At 30.6% G+C, this 23,419-nt stretch overlaps 2 protein-coding genes and 2 long non-coding RNA genes across 6 annotated transcripts in view; 3 read left to right on the plus strand and 1 right to left on the minus strand.

Moving 5' to 3' along the window:
- Positions 1–833: 833 nt before the first annotated feature.
- LOC126264695 (putative zinc finger protein 876) lies at positions 834–3,389 on the plus strand. Its single transcript, XM_049963697.1, has 4 exons — positions 834–1,609; positions 1,667–1,837; positions 2,179–2,316; positions 2,373–3,389. The coding sequence occupies exons 1-4, from the start codon at positions 1,573–1,575 to the stop codon at positions 2,384–2,386; spliced, it is 360 nt and encodes a 119-aa protein (XP_049819654.1). The 5' UTR covers positions 834–1,572; the 3' UTR covers positions 2,387–3,389.
- Positions 3,390–4,774: 1,385 nt separating this feature from the next.
- LOC126264697 (uncharacterized) lies at positions 4,775–5,370 on the plus strand. The gene is made up of 2 exons (XR_007547364.1): positions 4,775–4,970; positions 5,099–5,370. It is a non-coding gene; the product is annotated as an uncharacterized LOC126264697 (long non-coding RNA).
- Positions 5,371–6,030: 660 nt separating this feature from the next.
- Positions 6,031–9,005, plus strand: LOC126264481 (uncharacterized). Its single transcript, XR_007547184.1, has 2 exons — positions 6,031–8,242; positions 8,299–9,005. It is a non-coding gene; the product is annotated as an uncharacterized LOC126264481 (long non-coding RNA).
- A 1,373-nt stretch (positions 9,006–10,378) lies between these two features.
- Positions 10,379–23,419, minus strand: part of LOC109608976 (adenylate cyclase type 2-like) — an 80,330-nt gene continuing 67,289 nt past the window's right edge. Inside the window, exons 8-21 of one of the 3 annotated variants that reach the window (XM_049962659.1) lie at positions 22,009–22,141; positions 18,818–19,051; positions 18,434–18,451; positions 17,968–18,026; positions 15,616–15,783; positions 13,235–13,466; positions 13,082–13,180; positions 12,933–13,025; positions 12,339–12,502; positions 12,112–12,283; positions 11,847–12,059; positions 11,683–11,787; positions 11,274–11,388; positions 10,379–11,205 (exon numbers count right to left, since the gene is read on the minus strand). In XM_049962659.1, the coding sequence (XP_049818616.1) occupies positions 10,952–11,205; positions 11,274–11,388; positions 11,683–11,787; positions 11,847–12,059; positions 12,112–12,283; positions 12,339–12,502; positions 12,933–13,025; positions 13,082–13,180; positions 13,235–13,466; positions 15,616–15,783; positions 17,968–18,026; positions 18,434–18,451; positions 18,818–19,051; positions 22,009–22,141 (2,059 nt within the window). In that variant the 3' untranslated portion in view covers positions 10,379–10,951. Of the gene's footprint in view, positions 11,206–11,273; positions 11,389–11,682; positions 11,788–11,846; positions 12,060–12,111; positions 12,284–12,338; positions 12,503–12,932; positions 13,026–13,075; positions 13,181–13,234; positions 13,467–15,615; positions 15,784–17,967; positions 18,027–18,433; positions 18,452–18,817; positions 19,052–22,008; positions 22,142–23,419 lie in introns of all 3 variants that reach the window. The other 2 variants (XM_049962658.1, XM_049962660.1) reach the window with 2 other exon arrangements.

Below are 23,419 nucleotides of genomic sequence, written 5' to 3' on the forward strand. Positions count from 1 at the left end.
TAAACCATGCCTGTACCATCACCAGAAAGTGTACTGTGGGAAAGAGCCGTCTCTTTTTTGCCAACATTGTCCTTACAAAACACACATCATGGGAAACTTGAAAAGACACATCGCTTTGAAACATTCAAAGTTGAATCAATATTATAATAACTGATAACTTTTGATTTATTTTACCAGAGGTTTTATTAATTAACATTTACATTTTAAACGATAGATCATTTTTTAAATGGTTAATAAACTACCAGTATAAAAATAAACTAAATCGATTTTAATTTAATATCATCACAAATTTTAAAAGACCTTTTTCTATAACCGCTGTTAAATATGGTAAGGAACAATTATAATTATTTGTTAGAACTTAGGGCTAAGTTCTAAAACAAACATTGCTCTTATTTAATGGAATGTTAATAAGATTAAAAAATTGGACCTAATGTATTGTGTTTTTATAATGAAACTCATACCATGACACGGAAGAATGATATAAAAATTATTTTTCAAATCTCTGTGTACATTTTTTGTATTAATCTAGTGTTGATTTTAGCTGTCATTACATGTGATCGATGTGGAAAATCTTATAAAAGTAAACCATGCCTATATCATCACCAGAAAGTGTACTGTGGAAAAGAACCATCCTTTTCTTGCAAACACTGTACTTACAAAGCACACACCATGGGAAATTTAAAAAGACATATCACTTTAAAACATTCAAAATAAAAACAATATTTGTAACTTTAGCATAACTTTACGAGAGGCGTTATTGATTGACATCCACATATCAAACGATAATTTTCTGAAATTGCTAGTAGTCCAGCAGTAGAAAAAATAGAATAAAATTTTAATTTATATCATTTCAAATATTAAAAGACTTTTTTCTTAGACTATTATTGAAAACTTATTTGTTAAAAATAATAAACTGCGGAGATAGATTTTATATTGTTGGTATAAATTTATCATGGAATTAATTTTGTAAACACATTAAGTCACAAACAGGTCGTAACATCACACTGTCAAAGATTATAGTATTATTCAAATTATTTTACAAATTACGAATATGTACGGTGGTGGAAAAAAGTATATTGTGGAATATTTATTTAATTGTTACAAATGTTATTTAATCTTTTCCCTAGTCTGTTGCAAATATGATCAAATCTAATTGACTTCAAGATCGATCCGTTAATCACATATTCACTTTTTTAAGTGTAGAAAAAAGTATGAAATATTTTATTAATATGCATAAAAAGCATTTGTACCATTGCTACAGATATGAAAAGTTAAAAAAATCGAATTTTTAATAATATTCCACACTTCTTTCCACCACTGTATGTTTAAAATTTAAACTTATTTAGTTTTTTACTCGTAGATTTGCTTATTGTCACCTGCTAAAATGAATGAAACTTAAAAATGACAAGCAATATTTGACAAATTAATATGAAAATATTATTGGATCTTTTTTGTATTTATTCAGTAGAATGTGGTAATAAAACAGGGTAGCACGATTAAAAATTTAATTCTTAAACTTTAAACAATGAATTATACCATGTAACGTAAGTATGTTGTATTTTTGAATAAAAAATGGGAACAATGGATAGTGTAAATAAGATTGGTGAAAGTAAAACATTTTCATTACTTTATTAGTATTAATGTCACTGATTAATGTAAATTTTAGGTAAAAACTTTACATGTAGAACATGTGGAAAATGTTATACAAGAAACAGTGGACTGAAACAACACGAACGATACTTCTGCCAAAACAAATCCGCACAATTTAAATGTCCATTTCCACAGTGCCTTTTTCAGGCGAAGCTACGAGGGGATCTAAATCGGCACATAAGGATATGTAAATTTAAAATCGATTATTAGTATTAGTTTTTACCAAATAAACTTTTTATACAATTTTTCTATTTCTTTTACATATTCCTTATAAAAGCTCATAAAAATGGTCTCAATAATTGGTCGATAAAATAAGTATTACTAACGGCTTTTCAAATTTCAGATAATCGGGAGTACAAAAATAAAACAAACAGAAATTTTAAATTGAAAATCATATCGAATCATATTTATATTTATTTCAGTTTTTCTCATAATAAACTTTAATTTGAATTTAACATGATGGTTATAATCACGCCTCATGAATGTTGTAAATAACCCATAAAATAAACTAAATCTAGTAATTTTTAGCTGTTAAGAAGAAGTATAAGTGCGAAGTCTGTGGAAAACAGTACGCTGGAAGGAGCGGCATACATCAGCATAAAAAATATTATTGCCAGAATAAAGAGGCCACTTTCATGTGCACTTACGAAAATTGTTGTTTCAAAAGTAAAATGCGTTGCAGCCTAAAACGTCACATTGTATTAAAACATTGCTGTTTGTAGGACTAAATAAATAGTATCCGATACGTTCGAGTTTTAATAATTGAATTAACACCGCCACAATTCTGATTGTTGTATGTATTTTTAGCTAAAAAGTACGTGTGTGACGTTTGTGGAAAATCTTACGCCGGAAGAAGCGGACTTCACCAGCACAAAAAGTACTTTTGCAACAAGGAAGCAACGTTTCACTGTTCCTTTCCGAACTGCACGTTCAGGGCGAAACTGAAGGGAAATTTAAGAAAACACGAATCTATCCACCAAAATTAATTAATAAATAAATGTATTTGTGATTAGGTTTTTGTAGTTTAATCATAGTGCTAGTATATATCGTGCCAAAATAAAAATTTGAGTTTTAATATGATTTTTTTTTAGCTTTTGTCTGTGACGTCTGCTTTAAGTCGTATAAATTGGCGAGGTCACTGTGGAGGCACAAGAAATACGAATGTCAAAAGGAACCCACTTTTAAATGCTATTATTGTCCGTACATGTCTAAGCAGAAGCCGTCAGTAACTAAGCACATGAAAATAAAACATTATAATTGACGAGATATCTGTATATATTATAGAATACGTAGCTAATAAATACTTAAACAACAGCATGTCAATTAGTCTTTAATTTTGCTTCCACAGATGCGGTTTGCAAGTTCCAAATTGTGACAGTCCGAACTTATGCTATTTTACTAACAGGTGGGTGAAATGCGATACAATCTTGGAGATTGTAATTGCACTATTATGATTTTTTATATTTTTCAGGTAGAAGACACGTATGTGACGTTTGTGGCAAATCATATGCTGGAAGGAGTGGACTTCACCAGCACAAAAAGTATTTTTGCAACCAGGAAGCAACATTTCTTTGTACTTATCCGAATTGTACGTTTAGGGCGAAATGGCGAGGGAATTTGAAAAAACATAAAGCAACACGTCATCCTGACGTGCAGGAATGATTTCACTTATTTAGTTAGTTGTTTTTTATGCAAAATCAGTTTTTTGATTTGTTTAAATAAAAAACAGTGGATATGAATAGGAATTTTATTTATTTTTTTTTTTTTCTGTGGCATATATATTAAATTCTATTACTTTTCGAAATCATTATACCAAAAAGACCTTACATATAAATGTATCTTTTGTTCTCGGTATTTGAATATAAAGAATAAACAATTAAGAAAAATCAAGTTTTTATTATTATTGTTATTATTATTATTATATTTATCATTACTATTTTCATTGTTACTGTCACTTATCTTTATAATTATGAGCTATCATCGTCTTTGTGTTTTAAACAAACTGTTGATTTTATGTGATTTAATCACTATATTGGTTCAAGATAACACTTTGATATGATTGATTTGTTTCATTACTTCAAGAAAAATATTAACCTATTATAATAATAATTGATAAAAAAATAATACAAAAATCTTAAAGTATAAAGTGTCAGAAGCTAATAATGAATCGAACTCCCTCTTCGATTAAGACACTAATCGATGCGTCGTGGCATCGATTGGGGGAAGGTCTGGAGATCTGGGTGGTCACATATTAATGAGACGTCATATAGTTTCTAATAAAAACCAAATGTGACTTGCTTGAATAAGCAATAACACCTCATACCATTAAATTCATAGTATTGTAAACATAGCTCTCCACAGCAAAAAGAGGACCACGTCTTTCTCCACGTCGCTGTTTTATTAACACAGGATCATCCTGCATGCTCAAGCAAAAGCGTGACTCATCACTAAACACATTGTGATTCCATTCGTCATCCCACTGTTGACGTTCCACACACCAGTCACTACGATGGCGCCTATGATTTGCTATTAGAGGTAAGACCAAAAAAGGGCCATAACTCCGTAGGCCAGAAGACCTTATAGGGAGGTAAATAGCAAAAAATTCATCAGCAATCCTCCATGTTCAACTCATCCTGTTCTTTAGAGCCATTAATTTAAGACGAGGGTCTTGTGGCTCTGTGGTAGTTCTAGGTCTTCTAGAACCTCCTGCTCTGCCTCTTCTGTCCTCTTCACTCCATGACAACTAACATGGCATCACAATACTTACATTTATTTACAATTATTGTTGTTTTTATTGCACATAAATTTATTTTCATTATTTTCTTAAGAGAAATTTTGCGACTATCAAAAAATGACTAACACAATATTATATTTGTCATTTATGTTGAATAAACATAAAAAAGTTAGTCAAACAAGGGGACCTTGTTTTCCAGTTTTACTCCAGTTTCCTACGACTTATAGATTGTTAATCATTGTTCGTGCACGAAAATTAATCAAAATTGAAAGTATGATCAAATAAATGAATTCACCTGTGCGGATGTTGGTCCACAAGAAAAATTGTTTGGTGCTAGAAAATGTAAAAAAATAAATAATATAATTAATGCAGTATGTACTAATTTTTTATTGTTTTGTTTTTTTTTAGAATACCCCTGCGACACTTGTAACAAGTCATACAAACTGTTGGGATCCCTACGACGTCACAAAAAATACGAGTGCCAAGTGGCACCAAAATTCAATTGCATCTTTTGCGATTACAAATCTAAGCAGAAAACACCTATGATGACACATCTACGAATCAAACACGATTACGTTCCAAATAAGTAATGAAACTACAATATTAATTGTCCTTCTTCGTTATGAATTAGTAAACTTAAATTTGTAACAAATTAGTTAATACAAATAAATATATAATAAATAAACAACCTGATAATATCAAATATAATTTCAGGTGAATGGAAATGTCTGAAATGTAACAGAGTTTACAAACGGAAGTGGTCACTGTGCAAACACTTGAAATGGGAATGCGGACGTCAGTGCCAATTTAAATGTACATTGTGTAATTACTCTTCTAAACGGAAAGCTCATATGTTGTACCACATGAATGCCAAGCATAAACTCGAGATGAATGTTATTTCTAACGAAAATTAATTGTAACCATGTAATTTAGACTCTTTAGTTGTAAAACATGTTCCACTGTCGGTAATATATATAATATGGTTATTTCAGTGTTTTCTGTACCATACTGACCACAATTACCATAATTAAAACTTTGTAAAATTTTAATAGGCTTTCTGCTTTTTGAATTATTTTTTAGAAAATATATTACGATATTTATTTTGTTTTAGTTACACATACAACAGAAAATGAAATTCTCGGTCGGAATCATACAACTTAAATCTATCAACACAGGGCAAGGTTTATATTTTAAAAAGTATACACAATATTATCATTTAAAAAATGTGATACAGGCACACCAAATAATGCTGACAAATGTGTGACAATTTCTCTAATAACACCTTACCTGTTGACAATATTCAAGAGCTAAGAAAATTAGTAGACCAATTAAATAATATTGAAAATATCAATTGGTAAATTATTGTTAAATAATTTTGAAATTCCTTTATAATTGGAGTTTTGCATTGTTGGCTACTTATATAGTTAATCTTGATGGCAAGTTGTGGCAGCTCATAAATTTGCGTTTAAATTTAATTGTTTAATTAAATTATAGATTTCTTTGGAAGATATGGAAAAAATGGCGTTTCCACAATTAAAATTGAAAAATGTTGTTGTTTGTAAATATCCTTTATAAAACTTAAATAATTGGATTAGTGTTTGGTGTTCTATCGTAGTTATAAAATCTGCTGGAGTAAATAATGGGTGTACGAATTCGGGGGTTATATAACCCAAATGCATTTGAGTTTTGCTTAGGTTTATTGATCACTGTGAACTGAAGGGGAAGTTGGTTCACATCGAGGAATACGGATGAGAACGTGGACGACTGGTGAGTGACCGAGAGAAATAAGAGATCGAGTCAGGGCGTTCAGGCTATTTAAAGGGGATTTAGATACTCCTACATCTGGTGAGCCTTCCCGGAATATAAAGTACAAAACATCATAAAAGTGTACATCCATATAAGGTACTTCTACATCTGGTGAGCCTTCCCGGAATATAAACTACACAACATCATAAAAGAGTACATCCAAGTATTATGGACATTTCCTCTAATAAGCGTTACAGTACACAGTAAAATATAATTCTAGGAATTTTCGTGGGGCAATACTTCTCAAAAATTGGAAGCTAAATGTTCGAGATCACAGATGCACTGTAACTCTGTTTGGTGAAATTTAAAATAATAAATTCATTGACTAGTTGTTTTGTATATTATTAAATAAACTAATTATTTATAAAAACACACGTATTAAATTCCTTTAAAAGTCAAGAGAATATTGTTTTCCCATTTTTTATGTGTTTATCCTTTTTAGGTCTACCCCCTATGTCGTGCAAAAAATGCGGCATGTGTTACCGTCAACCCATGTCCTACATGAAGCATATCAGTTTGTGTGGAAAGGAGCCCGCTTTTAAATGTACGCTTTGTTCCTACAAAGGCAAAGAACAATTTCATTTACAAACTCACATGAGATACAAACACAAAATTATAATTTGAATGTGAATAATAAAATTATTTATCATTTTATTTTTATTATTTGTTTCTCACCTGCCTCCATTCTTTTTTAACATAACAATATGTATATCCCACCTCTTAAATAAGTCACTAACATAATATAACTTTTTAGCCTTCTACTGCATATGTGGCAACAGATACAAATCCAAAACGTCGCTTAAAAGGCACATCAGATATGATTGTGGTAAGGAACCACTTTTCAAATGTGCAGAGAAAGACTGCCTATACAAAGCGTATCAAAAGGTCCATCTCAAAAGACATTTGGAAAAAATACATAACAAACCAGCGGAGTCTAATCATTTAATTAACACAGTTAATAGATTTATAATAGGGAAATGTACCCTATAAACTGTAAAGAATCTATGATATTAACTACAGATTTGATTTTTGTTTCTGATACGTTGGTTAAAAGTGAAGAAATAAAAACTCTCTGATGAACATATGAGTTGAACTTTTTAGACTTCTACTGCATATGTGACAACAGATACAAATCCAAAACGTCGCTTAAAAGGCTCATCAGATATGATTATGAAATGGAACCACTTTTCAAATGTGTAAAGAAAGACATTTGAAAGGAATACATAAGAAATCAGCTGAGTCTAATCATTTAACTAACACAGTTAATAGATTTATGATTGAGAAATGTACCCTATAAACTGCAAAGAATAAGAATTTTTTATGACATTAATTTATATTACCGGCGACACGACACCAGTCTTTGTTTCTGATACATTGGTTGAAAATGAAGAAGCAAAACTTTCTGAGTAATATATGTGTTGACAATTTGAACAATTGTTAAAATATACTTTCACTTAACAACCATAGAGGTATAATTAATTAAATAATTCACCATTTTGGAAGATATTTTTTTGGATCAATTCAATATAGTTTCAATATAATAAAAAACGAAATATTTATTTATTTATTGTCGTCCCAAATGTCGGTAACTCAACTTTTAATTAAATAATAAATAATTATTTACTGACACACAGAACTTCTTTAATTTATTTGAGTTATTGTAATAAACAATATAAATAAGTGAAATACAAATATTTACAAAGTAAATGGGCATTTTTATTCGATTTCCCAAACTTACTGTACCTTATCGTGCTGGCAATGATTGTGTATACTTGAAATACATTATTTTCAGATGCCACAAAATGTCCAAGATGCTGGAAACAGTACAAAAACATTAAAACTATGAAAGTGCATTTGGCATTTGATTGCGGAAAAAACAAGCAATACACATGTATGTTGTGCAATTACAAATGTAAGCGAAAATTCAATCTGAAAGTGCACTCGAAAGTGCACAACAAAAGTCAAGAATGATCGAATAAATAAAAATGTCGCATGGAAATGTGTTTTATTATGCATGTTTTTGATATGTTCGTTTATGTTGTGTTCGTGTAGGTATGTAGATTTTTTCGTTCGTTGAATTTGAAATAAATAGAAGTTTTTTGTTTTAGGTATTATAGTGAAGAATTGTTATTCACCGACACTGCCCAAGGTGGAGATGAAAGTGACCCCGAATTTTGCAAACCACCAACAAAAATTTAAATGTCTGTCGAAAAATTGTTTTTTCGTGACTGAGTGTAGAGAAGAATTAATCAAACATTTACTGTACCATTAAGGAAACACTTCGTGACAAGTTGACCAAAGTTTTTCTAGTGTTTGATATAAGTAGGTGTAATAAATTTTAGTTATACAATAGCTTAGGTTTAACTTTTCCAACTCAATTATTCTTTTGAACCATTTATGCGCGACTGACACATATAGAGTTAATTTTAGGTATACGAAACTAAAATATAGTCAAAAAATTAATTATAAATTATGCATTGTAAAATTTTAAGCACATTTCCACTTTGTTATCTACCTCTCTGTATAACTGACTGTAAGAATTGTATAAAATGATTGTGAACTTAGAAACTGAATGTTGCATGTGTTCATTGTAATTGACTAGTGATTGTCATCGAGTGCAATAACGTGGTACCTAATTTTATCATACACTTATAATAAGAGGAACAATTACTTTGTATTAAATGCACTTTTATTGTTTCTGCATCAAGTAGAATTTACAATAATTATAGGCTTGATAATAAATTAAACATGTACATACTTTTTGATTGTGATGAATGTCAAAACAATGAGTTTTATAATAAATGTATTTTTAATATTCGTTTCTTGATATTAGAAAATGTATATTTGGCATCATCAAATTTTAAAAAGGATTATTATAAGGTAAGCTACTTTCCTACTAGAGTTCTACTAAAAACCTTTTTAAATACGTCCAACCTGCACTAGATGGAGCAACAGTCTCAAATTTAACAAATACTGTGCATTTGGAATTTAAGAAATATATGTAAGAATCATTTTCAAAACTAAATAATCACTTTAATTATAATGTGTCTGACATTTTTTCTGACATAAAATAAATAGAATTAGTAACTTCTGGAGGTGATAATGTCACCTCTGGAGGTATGTAAAATATTTTAAGTAATAAATTTAATTAATATACTTTAATTCATTTAAGTATTGGTTTCAGATTTTCCAAAAATAGTTCTGCAAGAATTAAATCTGCTTCATATGAAAATTAATACTCTGACTGACATGGTTCGTGACAAAAATACTCCTGCACAGCCAAACGCAGAGCTATACAGCCATGATGAGACCCAGGAACTGTGGTCTAAAATTCCTATCAATAATGAGAAGGAATTACTGGATGTAGAACACTGGCTTGAAGAAAAACGCAACTATAAAATAGCAGTAAGTGTTGCTCCATGGTCTTACTATTATTGATTTAGGTTTCTGAATTGAGTAAGGTAGGAGGAACTTCCATGCCACAAACAGTCAGAAAGTTATTCTATAGAATAGTCGCAAATGAAGTTGCCATTTTATTTTCGTGAGATGGGCTCAAACAAAAAAGACCCTTCAAAAATACTTTGTTGTCAAAATGTATACTTGGTAAGGGGTTGTTAGTACTGAATTATTTTATTTTTTACGTTGAATGGTGTTATCTAATTTTATTATTCCTATTTCAAATTCAATAAAATTGGCGTATCCCGAAACGAGGGAAGTGGGTATAGTTACTATACTTAAAATTTGGTTGGTGAAGGCCAAAGGACGCATAAAACTGAAAGAAAGTCGTATGAAAGTACAATTATTTATAAAACAATCATAAAATAAATCTTAGTAAATTAAATAATAATTTAAATAATATATATATATATCACCATATTTTTTAGGAATTAATGTTGGCGACTTAAATAAGTTTAAAAGAATAAGTTTGTATTTAGCAACAATAAATATTATTTTCAATTTAAAATTGATGATTATTTATTTACCACTGAATGTCGACATTATTATTAGTTCAAAATTATTTTACTATTAATTTTTGAAATTGGTTTTAGGGCAAAAAAAAATTAAAAACAGTTATTTTATAACTTTTATTAAACGAAAACTTCTTAAATCTTAAAATATCGAATTATTTTTAATAAATATTATACAAGATAAGCAACAACACTTAAAAAATAAATAATTCAAATCAGATTGTCATGAAAATTTAATAAATACATTTACACTGATAACGTTTGTCTATAATTTACATCAATTTAATTGTATATGTAAAATAATGAAACCTTAATTTGCTCTATAACGAACATCCATTCTATATGTTTTGGTGTTTTTACTATTTACTACAAGCATCCACATAGATTATTTGAATTACTTAATATCAGTCAGGTACTTAATCTTAGCAATGTGATTCAGGAAATCTTCCAGAAATTCTAAAATTTGGAAGAGAGCCCTACTGTTTAAAATGCATGATACATATATATTACAATATCATCAAGACACATTTTAAGAACTACACTGAGCTAAATGGAACAGGAAACAAGTGAGTATAGATAAATTACGACACAGATTCAGCAAGTAGTAAATATTTTGATTTTGCTGAGTATTTACACGACTAGAAAAAATATCATTTTTTGTATATGAATAAAAGTCATAAAAAGTAAACTAGGCTTGAAATTTACATAGGAACCGAAACATTTACAGTTTCCGAGGTTCATTCTTAGAAACCTTAAAAATCGAACTAAAATTGTCCTAACACTCCTCGCATCGCTATTTATCGTCGAACTGCGTCTTGACGAAGTACGTCGTCAGTGTGCCTTTTCCCTTCACATAAGTAGGTCCTCGACATTCGCAATTGTATCCTGCATTCATCAGGATTTTGGCGGTGTCCTCGGTCACCTGAATCCTACCCATTATACCACAGGAGTCCATTCTGGATGCTACGTTGACTGTGTTGCCCCAAATGTCGTACTGGGGTTTTTGGGCGCCTACCACTCCCGCTATCACTGGTCCATGGTTTAAACCTAACAAATAACACCTTCATTAATTATTTGACTTAATTAAATTAATGTGTGGCTGGTGACCATCTTACCAACTCTCAGTTTGAACCTCTGGAAAGCATCCCTGTTAATTTGATCCAAACTCGACATTAGTAAAACGGCAAAGTCTACGAGGGCGATTATGATATGTTCTTCTTTTCTAGAGGCCTAAAAATAAATTATTATTATTATTATTGACATGCTAATAAAAATTTTCTGCAAATTATAGTTAAACAAAAAAATGTTTAATCACTTTCAATAACAAATTACCTTCAAAATGTCCTATAAATTTGGCATTTGAAAAACAAAATTTATTTTTTATTTACTGATACTTCAATAAAGCAATTAAAAGCAAAGCCTTCACTAAATCTAGTCTTCTTTAATTATTTACAATGCATTTTTTGTCCAAGCAATTGCAAACTGCAGCCTAATAAGTATCGAATATTTTATAAAAATATTTACCTTACTACTTTCTTCTTTTCCTGGCCGCAATCCAGAGGCCAACATGTACGTGCTTCCGATGGTTTTAATTTTTTCGATACAACTGAACTTGGGTTTTAAAAGTAACTGCGACAAGGCAAAATTAATTATAATATTTAGTTATTAATTATTATTTTTGTTATTACTTTGTCAAATTCGCAAATGATTTCATTGAGCAACCTTAAGCACTCTAATCCCTGTTTATTAACATCACTTTCGTCATAAAACTCCTTGTAATTGGGAATTGAGGCGAACATCACTGCTATACAGGAGTAACGTTCGTGGTACAATTCTTGGTTAGCTCGTGTCATCAAGAAATGTTCGGCGACGTGAGCGGGCAAGATATTTTCTAACAATATCTGGAACGGTAATTAAATAATTTATTGACGACGTTTTGGTTAACAAAATTACTTTATTAATTCCCCTCATAGTCTCAACTTCTTCTTGTTCCACCTTTAATTTGGCTTTCCATAAATAATCAGTCCTGGATGTGAATTCAATTTGTCTGTCCAGAATGTGGAAGAAGATTACAACTAATGCCAACACTAAGGCGCTCTTAATTTCAAACGGTATATTGGGAAACCTAAAAGAAAATATAAAGTAAATTTAGACCATAATTCTATCAGTGATCAACTTACTCATCATCGTGGGCGTCGTGATATTTTTGGAAAAACTCTAAATAACTATAAATTACAATATGCGTAATCACGGAAACAACCATTAATCCCAGTTTCAAGATGAATCCAATACGAAGAAACACAGATATAGCCGCCAATACCAAGGCAGAACTATACAAATACGTCTGAAAAATCAGAATGATTATAAATTTACGGTAGCATTACTAGATATGTCCTGTACAGTTAATTATACAATAATTAATTGCTTAACTCTCAATTGAGAATTATGGTCGACAGTTCTGACACACATACATGTGTGGGTACTTCACATGGATTTATAGCTACCACACTAATCTTCCCGTCTGTTGATTATAATTATTATTGTACAGCAATAGGACACAATAGTGTGTTTCAGGATAATGGAGTTTAAATTGTATTTAAAGTTATATGCGAATTTATTAATTCAATTTGCTCACATGCTCCAGCAACATAAAAACTCTTGTATAAATTTCAAATTTAATTTGCCCGACAAAGGCAGTATTGAGCGGATAAATCCCGTGCGTGTAATCCAGATTTAACACTATGAAAATATAAATGTACTAAAAATGTACTTACCGGCACGTAGTGGACTATTTGGTTTAAATCTTCAATGATGGTGTCATTCGATAAAAATGTTGATATGTTATTAGGCAAATTATTTAAATTTTGCTGAAATTCGATAGTTTATTATTGGATTTGACAATCTAAGCAGCACTTACTGGTACATATTGAGGAACAAAGTCTTCTAATGTAAAGTTAGTGTCATTTGAAGTCAGTGCACTAGCAGTGAATAAGTCTGATTTATTGATGGGATTGTAATCCACCTAGAAGTAAATGTTTTACTTTTATTTATCCAAAGTTATTCGGTGCGAACTTACTAATGTGATGACAGCACAGGCCGAAATGAGAGTCACAGAAACAAGGAATATCGCCAACCTGAGACAACGACTTTCAGCGACGATTTGTCCTGGAGGTGCACAAACTCCTGGCTCGTCGGCCGGTGTGTCCGAGGGTGGTCGTGGACCGCAGCAGCCGTCAAGCCAGCACAGGTACACGAAGATCAACAGAACCACCAAAGTTGGTGATAGAGTACCATACAGCACTATTGTACTGAAAATAATTTTTACTGTACAATAGTGATCACATAAACGACTATTTAAAATTTTATTTTTTATTATAACATTATTTTGTAAATTTGAAGTAGATTCTTTTTAATAACAAAAACTGATAAAATCCAAAATTTTTTTATTCACACAATAATAATAATAAAGAAGAGACTTCTTGGTGGACAACTCATTTGATAAGGCCAAAATGCCTTATTGTTAATGAACAATAAATTCCAACAAACAACGAAGCCATATCATCATTAAAAATGTAGAAATTGGTTTAACACCAAACTAATATTTTAATTCAGTTTCATCACGTTTTCTAAATAATTCTTATGGTATATACAGTAAAATTTTCCGAATAAAAAATATAAAACTTGTGATTTTTTTTGGAATTATCTAAAAGAATTGTAACATTTGATTGTTGAGATCACCTGTTTACTTACTTATTTATTACAAGTATTTTTTTTTTTGTTTTCAGAGGCTGGTATTTCAATTCCAAGATTAAAGAAGAAGCTGGCGTCATTAATGAAGACCAAAAAAAGTCCTCCAAAAATAAGAGAGATAATCAACGATGAGACCTGTTAATGAGAAATAATTGTATGTTTCAAACCGAGTTACCAAATTATTCCCATTCCAATTTCAAACAGAAATTTTTAACACAGTTCGAAAACAATTCCTCTACAAACAAAGGCAGAAAAAGTTAAGCTGATTAAATAATTTACATATTTTCCTCCATACAATAAGTTAATTTTACATTCGTGTAGAATAATACGGGCATACTGAAACTTAAAAGCTCCGCATTCGTTTTTACAATGCTCAAGTAAAATAAAACTTGACTGAACAGCCTTATGCATATTAATTAAATAAGGTTGACATTTGCATATTTAATTACGAAGTTTCCAAATTAGGACAATTTTAGACATTTGCTGCTGTTTTATCTAGCACCTTCAATGTTGCAACTTTTAATGTTAAGGGGACAATTTTCCGTACTTGTTCCAGTAATTGCGGGGGGATGATTCCGCAAAAATATTTTGCAAGGTTAATTAAATAATTTGCTTTGTCTTTTTCCTTGAGTTTTTAATAAACCACCATTTCTTTTATTTAAATTAAGATTTGGGATAAAATATTAAAAGATATAGAAATTGCATTTTCTTTCAATTAATTATAAATGTTTATTTAAATATTCATGGAAATGGTTTTTTATTTAAAAAAATTTAAAAGTAACTGCGACAAGGCAAAATTAATTACAATATTTAGTTATTAATTATTATTATTGTTATTACTTTGTCAAATTCGCAAATGATTTCATTGAGCAACCTTAAGCACTCTAATCCCTGTTTATTAACATCACTTTCGTCATAAAACTCCTTGTAATTGGGAATTGAGGCGAACATTACTGCTATACAGGAGTAACGTTCGTGGTACAATTCTTGGTTAGCTCGTGTCATCAAGAAATGTTCGGCGACGTGAGCGGGCAAAATATTTTCTAACAGTATCTGGAACGGTAATTAAATAATTTATTGACGACGTTTTGGTTAACAAAATTACTTTACCACCTATGCACCTTCAATGTTGCAACTTTTAATGTTAAGGGGACAATTTTCCGTACTTGTTCCAGTAATTGCGGGGGGATGATTCCGCAAAAATATTTTGCACAGTTAATTAAATAATTTACTTTGTCTTTTTCCTTGAGTTTTTAATAAACCACCATTTCTTTTATTTAAATTAAAATTTGGGATAAAATATTAAAAGGTATAGAAATTGCTTTTTCTTTCAATTAATTATAAATGTTTATTTAAACACTCATGGAAATGGTTTTTTATTTAAAAAAAATTGTTTTGTAATAAATGTCTATAAATAAATAATATTCGTAGTTTTTTTGAAATTTTATTTACATATTTTTAATTTTCTTAAATTTTATATATTGAAATTATGAAAATGAAGCCTGCAACTAGAACTAAACTCCAAGATAAAACAACAATATCCACATCCTTATTTCTACTTCCCAAAAGCAGCTTAAGTACGAATTATCCAATTAATAACACAAGTTCAAGACATAAACCACCAGGAACAAATATCGTACCCGAATAAATTAAATCCGGCATAATAATAAAGCACAGACACTAAAGCTCTTAAGTCTTAAGACTTACCTGGGTATTGTGGCGATCTGCATGACACACATAGCAATAAAAATAACGGAGGCACACGCTATGTAATAGCGAAACTCCGAATCGGGTTGGCTGCGGTATTCCCTCTCCTGCTTTCTGTTCTGGAACCACAACAGCGCTGGATGAAGTTCGTCGCTGCTCCACCATTTCCTGTTCACATCCAATAGTTCACTTGGTTAATGGGAAAGTAAATTGGGTTGGTTTATATTAATAATAATTTTAATAATCCAGTTGTTTATGAACTGAATAATGTTTTCAGTTTGTTTTAAAAGGAAGAAATTTGAATTTTTTAAAATTGAGTAATACATGAAACACAGGAAAAGGTAATTTATATGTTTGGTAGATCATATATTTGAATAAATTTTGTATTATATTCTATATTTTTAGATTAAACTAACTACTTTTGTTTGAAAGACTTTTATTATATTTACAACTATGCTATTTATTTCCTAATAAATCATGCAAATTCATGTTATGAGTTTAAAAATACTCTAAATAATAAGGTCACATATTTTTTGGTTAGCTTAGATTAGTTATTAATATGTGATGAAATAGAGCTTTATGCAATGAATTCCATCCTAGTGTAAGAGTACTTAAAAATGTGTTAATTCAAGAAAGAATTTAATAATTCTATAGAGGATACCGCTTGGAAATTTATATATATATTCCTACCATATACCCTGCTTATTTTCTTGAAGTTATTGTAAATAAAGTTAAAGTTAAAAACATCTTGCTGGGTTTATTGGTCGTGTTTGTTGGAATTATTTTTTGACGATTCGCTAGTACTCCTGGGTCACCAACATATAACTTGCTAAGTATCTTACCAGATTGCTACAACCTCATGTTGGAAATATCCCAACCTTTATTCACTTATTTTGTTGAGTTATTGAATGGATTACATCTTGATGTTGAATATAGACTGGTCAGTTTGGACGTAGTGTCACTTTTCACTTAAATTTCTGTCAATGATACCTTAAACATAATATCAGATGCCTTTTATAGAATTTGTTGTTCTAAATGAAATAGCTTTCAGTAAAGCAAGTACGGAAAAGATTCACTATATCTGGAAGGAATATTTATGATATCATATTTAAGTTATCATTTTAAGGAATTTTAATGAAAAGTGACACAACGTCGAAATTGACGAGTCTATCTTCAACATCAAGATGTAATCCTTTCAATATCTCAACAAAATGAGTGGATAAAGGTTGGGATATTTTCAACCAATCTGGTAAGATACTTAACTAAGTTATATGTTGGTGAGCCAGAAGTACTAGCGAAACTTCAGAAAATAATTCCAACAAACGTCACTAATAAACCCGAACAACAACTATAGATATGGAAACAATGGTCATGAAAGCCTTAACCTTTACATTTATATATATATAAATTTCTTTTTCCTTTACCTAATATAGAAAATATATAAACTCTTTGATATACCAATGTATGTTTAATATTTTAGAACCAAGAAATAGGAAAATATTTGTAACACCAAGAAAAAGAGTTTTCTCTTTGTCACAAACGTGCACACCTATAAATTATTCCACAATAAGCAAAGACATTTGATCTTTAGATCACAAATTAAGTCTTAAGTATGTACGTTAAAATTTCTTCCAGTTAATCCACTGAATCGAATAATTTAAGCTTATCTCTTGATGAGCATTGTGTTCTCAGTTCGATAATCCAAATTCCACCCTCGTTGAATAAAGACGCGTAACGATAATGCGAAGGTGGGTAATTATTTAAGCCAATAGCTCCATTATAATCTTTGTAAGCTTAAAGTTCAGAGGTTACACATTATCGAAACAAAGAAACGTAGAATAGACCCACTTGTTGAACGTAAAGTAGAGAACAATACAAAAGTTTAAAGTCTTACGATCTGCCTTAGGTTTATACCCTTATTGAACCGCTTCGAGCATAATAGTTTCGAAAAAGTTTTACACAATTTCCCGTTTAATAATATAAAACGATTTAACATAAAACTGAAGAGTTTATATGTATGCTTATGTGGATTGTGTAAATGTGGAACAACAATTTTAAATTCCAGTAAAGTAAGAAATTTATGATCTTAAATTAAATGCACTTATGCAGTAAATATTATCAGTACAGCGTCTGAACTTTTCTGTACCTGAATATAATATTCGCAACATTAAACTTCTGTGAAATATTTCCGACTCAGGTAACTTCAATTGCATCACTCTTAATAAAACTTCTTGGTTACCGCTTTTACGAGAATTTTCTTTTGAACGTAGATGTGGTTTAATAACGTAAAGTCTTCAATGTCAGTAATTCATCATTGGATATAAAGTGCGGAATAAACACATTATAACCTACTTGCATTGCAGACACGTACTCCTATCGGGCAGCAGGTTCGATTCTATCATTGCTAGTGTCTGTAAACAACAAAAATCAATTAGTATCCCGCTGAAAAAAATAAAAACCAATTCAATTACATGTGGTTAAAACAAAAGTACACACTATTCGTTTTTGGGAAAAAGTGCTGAATCGTTAATATTTTGTGCAAGGGCCCCTTTAAAACAAATTGCAAACCACCCACCATAATATCAGTTTCAGTGCTCGAACAAATTCAGAATAAACCAGTTGTTAATGCATTTGCACAAATTATTTGCCTGATCAATACACAATAAATAAAAAAAAAAATCACACCCACTTCTATTAAAATTTCATCCATGCAACATAAAACTGTGCACTCACTCACAAAAACCCATTTGTGTTTATTTATTTATTTGATTAGTCTTGTTATTGGTTAAAAAAGTGTTTAGACTGTTGGTTAACAAACCTGAAGATACGAAGTGGACTGAAAATCAAACAAAACATAATTATTGCCATAAACTTCTAAGCAATTACGATTTAATATGGAAGTTACTCAATCAAAAAATTAAAATTTACAGAATTCACTTCCATTCTCGTTCACCGCACCAGCATTAATCTTAATGAGAAATTCCTTTCAGGTTCTGCGTAAAATTACTTCACCGTTTACATGTCTCGAATGCATCGGGAAATCTATTATTCAGTTAATTCGCTTTAATAGCGCCATATTTAACGTACTCCACGTTCACGTCGAGAAATGCCTTGATTCGAACGTTTTAAGCTCTCGATGCTTTAAGATTTAAGTATTTTTCGTTCGTTCGAATAGTTCAGCCGTCGGTGAATGTGTTCTTACCGTCAACTCAATGTTCTTGGCCAACGTGGATTCGGCGATGTTGGCAAACGGTTTGTCCGCACCCCAACACTCCACGTACTTGGTCATCTTGCTGGAGGGTCTGGAACGTGTGGGTGGACCACCAGGTGTTGCCGAGCTCATGCCGCCGCCGTCGCTGATGCTGTTGTTCCTCTCCGAGGAATTGGTTAGAGCCAGCTTCAAATTTCCGTTCTGGGCTTCAGTTTCGGAAGCTTTCTGTAATAAAGTTTTTTAAAAAAATAACCTTAATACCAATCCATAGGGGAATAGAGGCTGTTTGTTATTCGGAAACGACAAACTGTGCCGGAGAGCAATAAGGAAAATATAACGTGTCGATAAGATTAATGTTTATTGCCCTCAGAGCTGTTATAAACCGGAGGGTGTATTAGGGATAATATATTTATCCGTGGACCTCGATCGATGTGAACTTTATTTTAATATTCAGTTACAAGGTACACGCAACTCAATTTGCCAAACCAAACAAAACCATTTGTCATCGATGTAATAACGACGAACTAAAATTACATTTATGACTGGCCGGCAAAATTTAATCACCTAAATGTAAATAAACGCGCACTTAAGTGCAGTTAATCAAAATTCTCATAATTCATGGATAATCCTGCAGTTTATGCGATAAATAGCCTGAATTGAAACTCGACCTCAAGCAACATCATTTGCTTTGTGATTTCCATTCAATAATCCACAGATAAAGTTTCGCAGCAGGATAAGGGACGATTGCACCGTCCGGATTAAACCACTCGATAGACCCGGATATTTGTCAAGAGGATATTGGGTTTCTGAAGTTCAGAATCTGAACTGCTTCAAATCCTGCTTTATTGTCGTATTGTAACTTCCTTGTCCATAACAAAAATTGCATGTAATACTGAGAGTACCACTTCAATTAATTAAATGTGTGGAAAAAGGGGATTTAGATGGATTGGATTAAAAATAAATAATTATAATGAGATAAGAGAAAAAGTGGTGTAGCAAAATAATTATTTTCAAAAATGACTAATATAATTTGCAGTAAGCAGTTGTATAATAAATTGACAATTAATTATTACTAATTTTAATATGATTTAAAGCAAAATTGGTGTAACAAAATAATTATTTTCAAAAATGACTAATACAATTTGTCGGAGGTAGTTGCATAATAAATTGACAATTAATTATTTGTATAATTTATGTTGTACCTAGATATAAAGATTGTGAAACTCAGAACTTCAACTGCTTCAATTCTTGCCTTACTATTATATTGTAACATATTTGTCCACAACAAAAATTGCATGTAATACTGGGAAATACCTCTTCAATAAATTGAATGTCTGGAAAAAGGAGATTTAAGTGGATTGAATTAAAAATAAATAAGTAGAATGAGGCAAAATTATAATGTAACTTTGTTGCAATAATGCTGGGAATACCATTTCAATAAATTAAATGTGTGGAAAAAGGGGATTAGATGGATTAAATTAAAAATAAATAATTATAATGGGACTCAAAGCAAAATTAGTGTAACAAAATAATTATTTCCAAAATGACTATTACAATTTGTAATAAGCAACTGTATAATAAATTCACAACTAATTATTTGTATAATTTGAATAAATAATGTTGTACATGGATATTGGGACAGTGGAGCTCAGAATCTGAACTGCTTCAATACCTGTTTTTTTATCATAATATAATTTAGTTGTCCACAATAAAATTGTTAATAAAACTGGGAATATCACTTCAACAAATTAGTTTTTTTGGAAAAAATGAATTTGATTTTATATAAAAATTATAATTAATCGAAAATAAATAATTTTAATGACTCAAGGCAAAATTGGTGGATCAAAATAATTATTTTCAAAAATGACTAATACAATTTGTCTGAGGTAGTTCCATAATAAATTGACAACTAATTATTTGTATAATTTATGTTGTACCTGGATATAGGGATTGTGAAGCTCAGAATTGCAATTGCTTTGTCGATATCATTATTGTTAATTAGTAATACAGAATTAAATAGTGTATCGTTTCGAGTAAAGTGTAAATGGATTTTATAAATGATCAATATGGAATCTCAAAATCCATGCAGTAAGCAGTTGTATAACAAACTGACAATAATTATTTTTATAATATAAATAAATAACGTTGTACATGGGTATTGGGACTGTGAATGAATGACTATGAATTTAAACTTCTTCAATTCCTGCTTTATTGTCATAATATAATTAGTTGTCCCCAACAAAATTATTTGCAAACCTAGGAATATTACTTCAATACAATAAATTAGATTTACCAGAGGCAGATGCATAATGAACTGACAACTAATTATTTGTATAATTTATATCATACTTGGATATGGGCATTGTGAAGCTCAGAATCTGAACTTCTTCAATTTATACTTTAATGCCATAATGTAACGTTACAACAAAATTGTATGTAATACTGAGAATGTCACTCCAATAAATTAGTTTTATGGGGAAAATGGATTTGATTTAATTTAAAAATTGTAATTAATCGAAAATAAATAATTATAATGTGACTCAAGGCAAAATTGGTGTAGCAAAATAATTATATTTAGTTCTGTCAATAAAGTTAATTATGATTTTCAAAAATATCGAATACAATTTGCCCGTGGCAATTGCATAATAAATTCATAACTAATTATTTGTATAATTTATGTTGTACATGTAGGTTAATTAGTTATCACATGTTTTTGATTTGATACTTATTGCAAAAGCATGAAAAAATAATTTATTAAACAGTTTTAGCCAAGACTGTAAAAAGAATACTGATTGATATCGATTATTGTTCCAAGTTTTATTGTAATTAACATACATATTCATAATATGATAATAAGCTGGGAAGGTTTTGAGTGCGCAGTTCAATTTTTATGAATATTTACACGATACTATATTGTCTTCCGTGAAAGTAACGGAGGGAAAACTTTAAATTCAATTCTTGCAGTGTTTGCAGATAGATTAAATGCAAATTTTATCCATGCACGTCTAAATTAGAATAGCAAATGGATGATACAACTTTAAGAAATGAAACTGACTGCTTTATTTGGTCAAGATAATATAGATTACACGTCAAGTTATCAATGAAATACTCAATTTTAAGGATGAGACGATCAATACAAGATATTTATGTAAAAAATTCAAATGTAAATATAACTTTCTTACCTTCGGTGGTATAATGAGAAAAGTTTCGATTTTATGATCGGCTAAATAACCTTCTCTGCTCATCCCGTCCCCTGGTTCGACTTCAAACCTATCTCCTAATTGATCCAGCGTCGCTTTTGTTATGTGGACCCTCCTGAAATGCACAACAAAGATATTTTAATATATATGCATGAAATTTTACTTCGTTGAAACAATTTTAAATTCATTGCAAACTATTTAATATATTTTTCATATGAATTTGAGAATATAAAATAAAACTCACACTGACACCTCGCAATAAAATCGGTTTTATTATTATTTCTTAGATAGTGTAGGATAATTTTTATATATTTTATGTTGTTAGATGTGAATTGATTCTGTAAACAGACTCACACAGACTATCACAGTCGTTGATACACCTTGCCTTCAAAATTGAAGAGTATTTAAACAAGAAGTTTAGGAATTTTTTAAATTTCGATTCCAAATACCATGAATAAATTAATAAATTCGATAAATTGTGGAAAACATACTATCCCTTCTTTGTTTAATAATAACTGGTACAATGAATAAATGCTTTTGAATTCTATTGTTAACAAAAGATATTGTGAGAAATAAATTATCTAAAACATGTCAACCCGACCCCCTTTAAGCTGGTAATCATTTACGCTCCACTATTCCCTTAGAATGATTGTGGGTGTAGTTTTATCAATTCATTACGCGATGAGAACAAAGTTGGAAAACCGCCGGACAGATTAAACCGACATCCATTGTCAGGCCCTCCCGAAGGAATTTTAATCGAAGATCGTGCCGATAAACGGAAGGATAAACGAAAAACAACGCTGAAAAGAAAATGGTTAAATATTCGCTGTTGATTATCATCCACTGCAAGCTGGGGATCATATTGCATTAATTACGAAACGACGCGTGCTTTCTGCCCGACTACAGTTCAATTAACATTCACTCCGTTTTATAGTGATTCCTGACACAATTTCAATTTATGTGACGGGAGAAATCGAAAATATCTACTAGTGAAACAATGCGGGGCTGCGTGCTGATTGATTCGTCGACAGCTGTTAGTTCGCACAAAGCCACATGTATTTGTGCCACAAACGGTGTTTTCGGTCAAGGAACGTTCATATCTGAACGGCAGATTTATGGGCACCATATATCAATGTATATGTATAAACTGTCAACTATGAGAAGGACAAGAACCCGAAAATTTAAACAATTAATAAAGGAATTTATTTATACAAACGGTTTTTGGGCATAAAGGTTGTCGTGGCAATGATTTCTCTTCCAGACATTTCTGCTAGTGGTTATTAGGACCTTTAGAGTTTATTGCTCGAGATACCAACTACTGAAGGCTTAGAAACGATATGAATTAATTAATTGGTGCTTATTCAGTGGTGGAAAAAAGTGTGGACTATTTTAT

The sequence above is a fragment of the Aethina tumida genome, chromosome 2 (genome assembly GCF_024364675.1).
Source record: "Aethina tumida isolate Nest 87 chromosome 2, icAetTumi1.1, whole genome shotgun sequence".
Classification (NCBI taxonomy): domain Eukaryota; kingdom Metazoa; phylum Arthropoda; class Insecta; order Coleoptera; family Nitidulidae; genus Aethina; species Aethina tumida.

Bases quoted from the DNA above. Each gene is read 5' to 3' on its own strand.
- LOC126264695 (XM_049963697.1), top strand. From the start codon at position 1,573: ATGGGAACAATGGATAGTGTAAATAAGATTGGTGAAA. The intron at 1,610-1,666 runs GTAAAACATTTT...TGTAAATTTTAG, and splicing joins TGTAAATAAGATTGGTGAAA to GTAAAAACTTTACATGTAGA. The intron at 1,838-2,178 runs GTAAATTTAAAA...AGTAATTTTTAG, and splicing joins AAATCGGCACATAAGGATAT to CTGTTAAGAAGAAGTATAAG.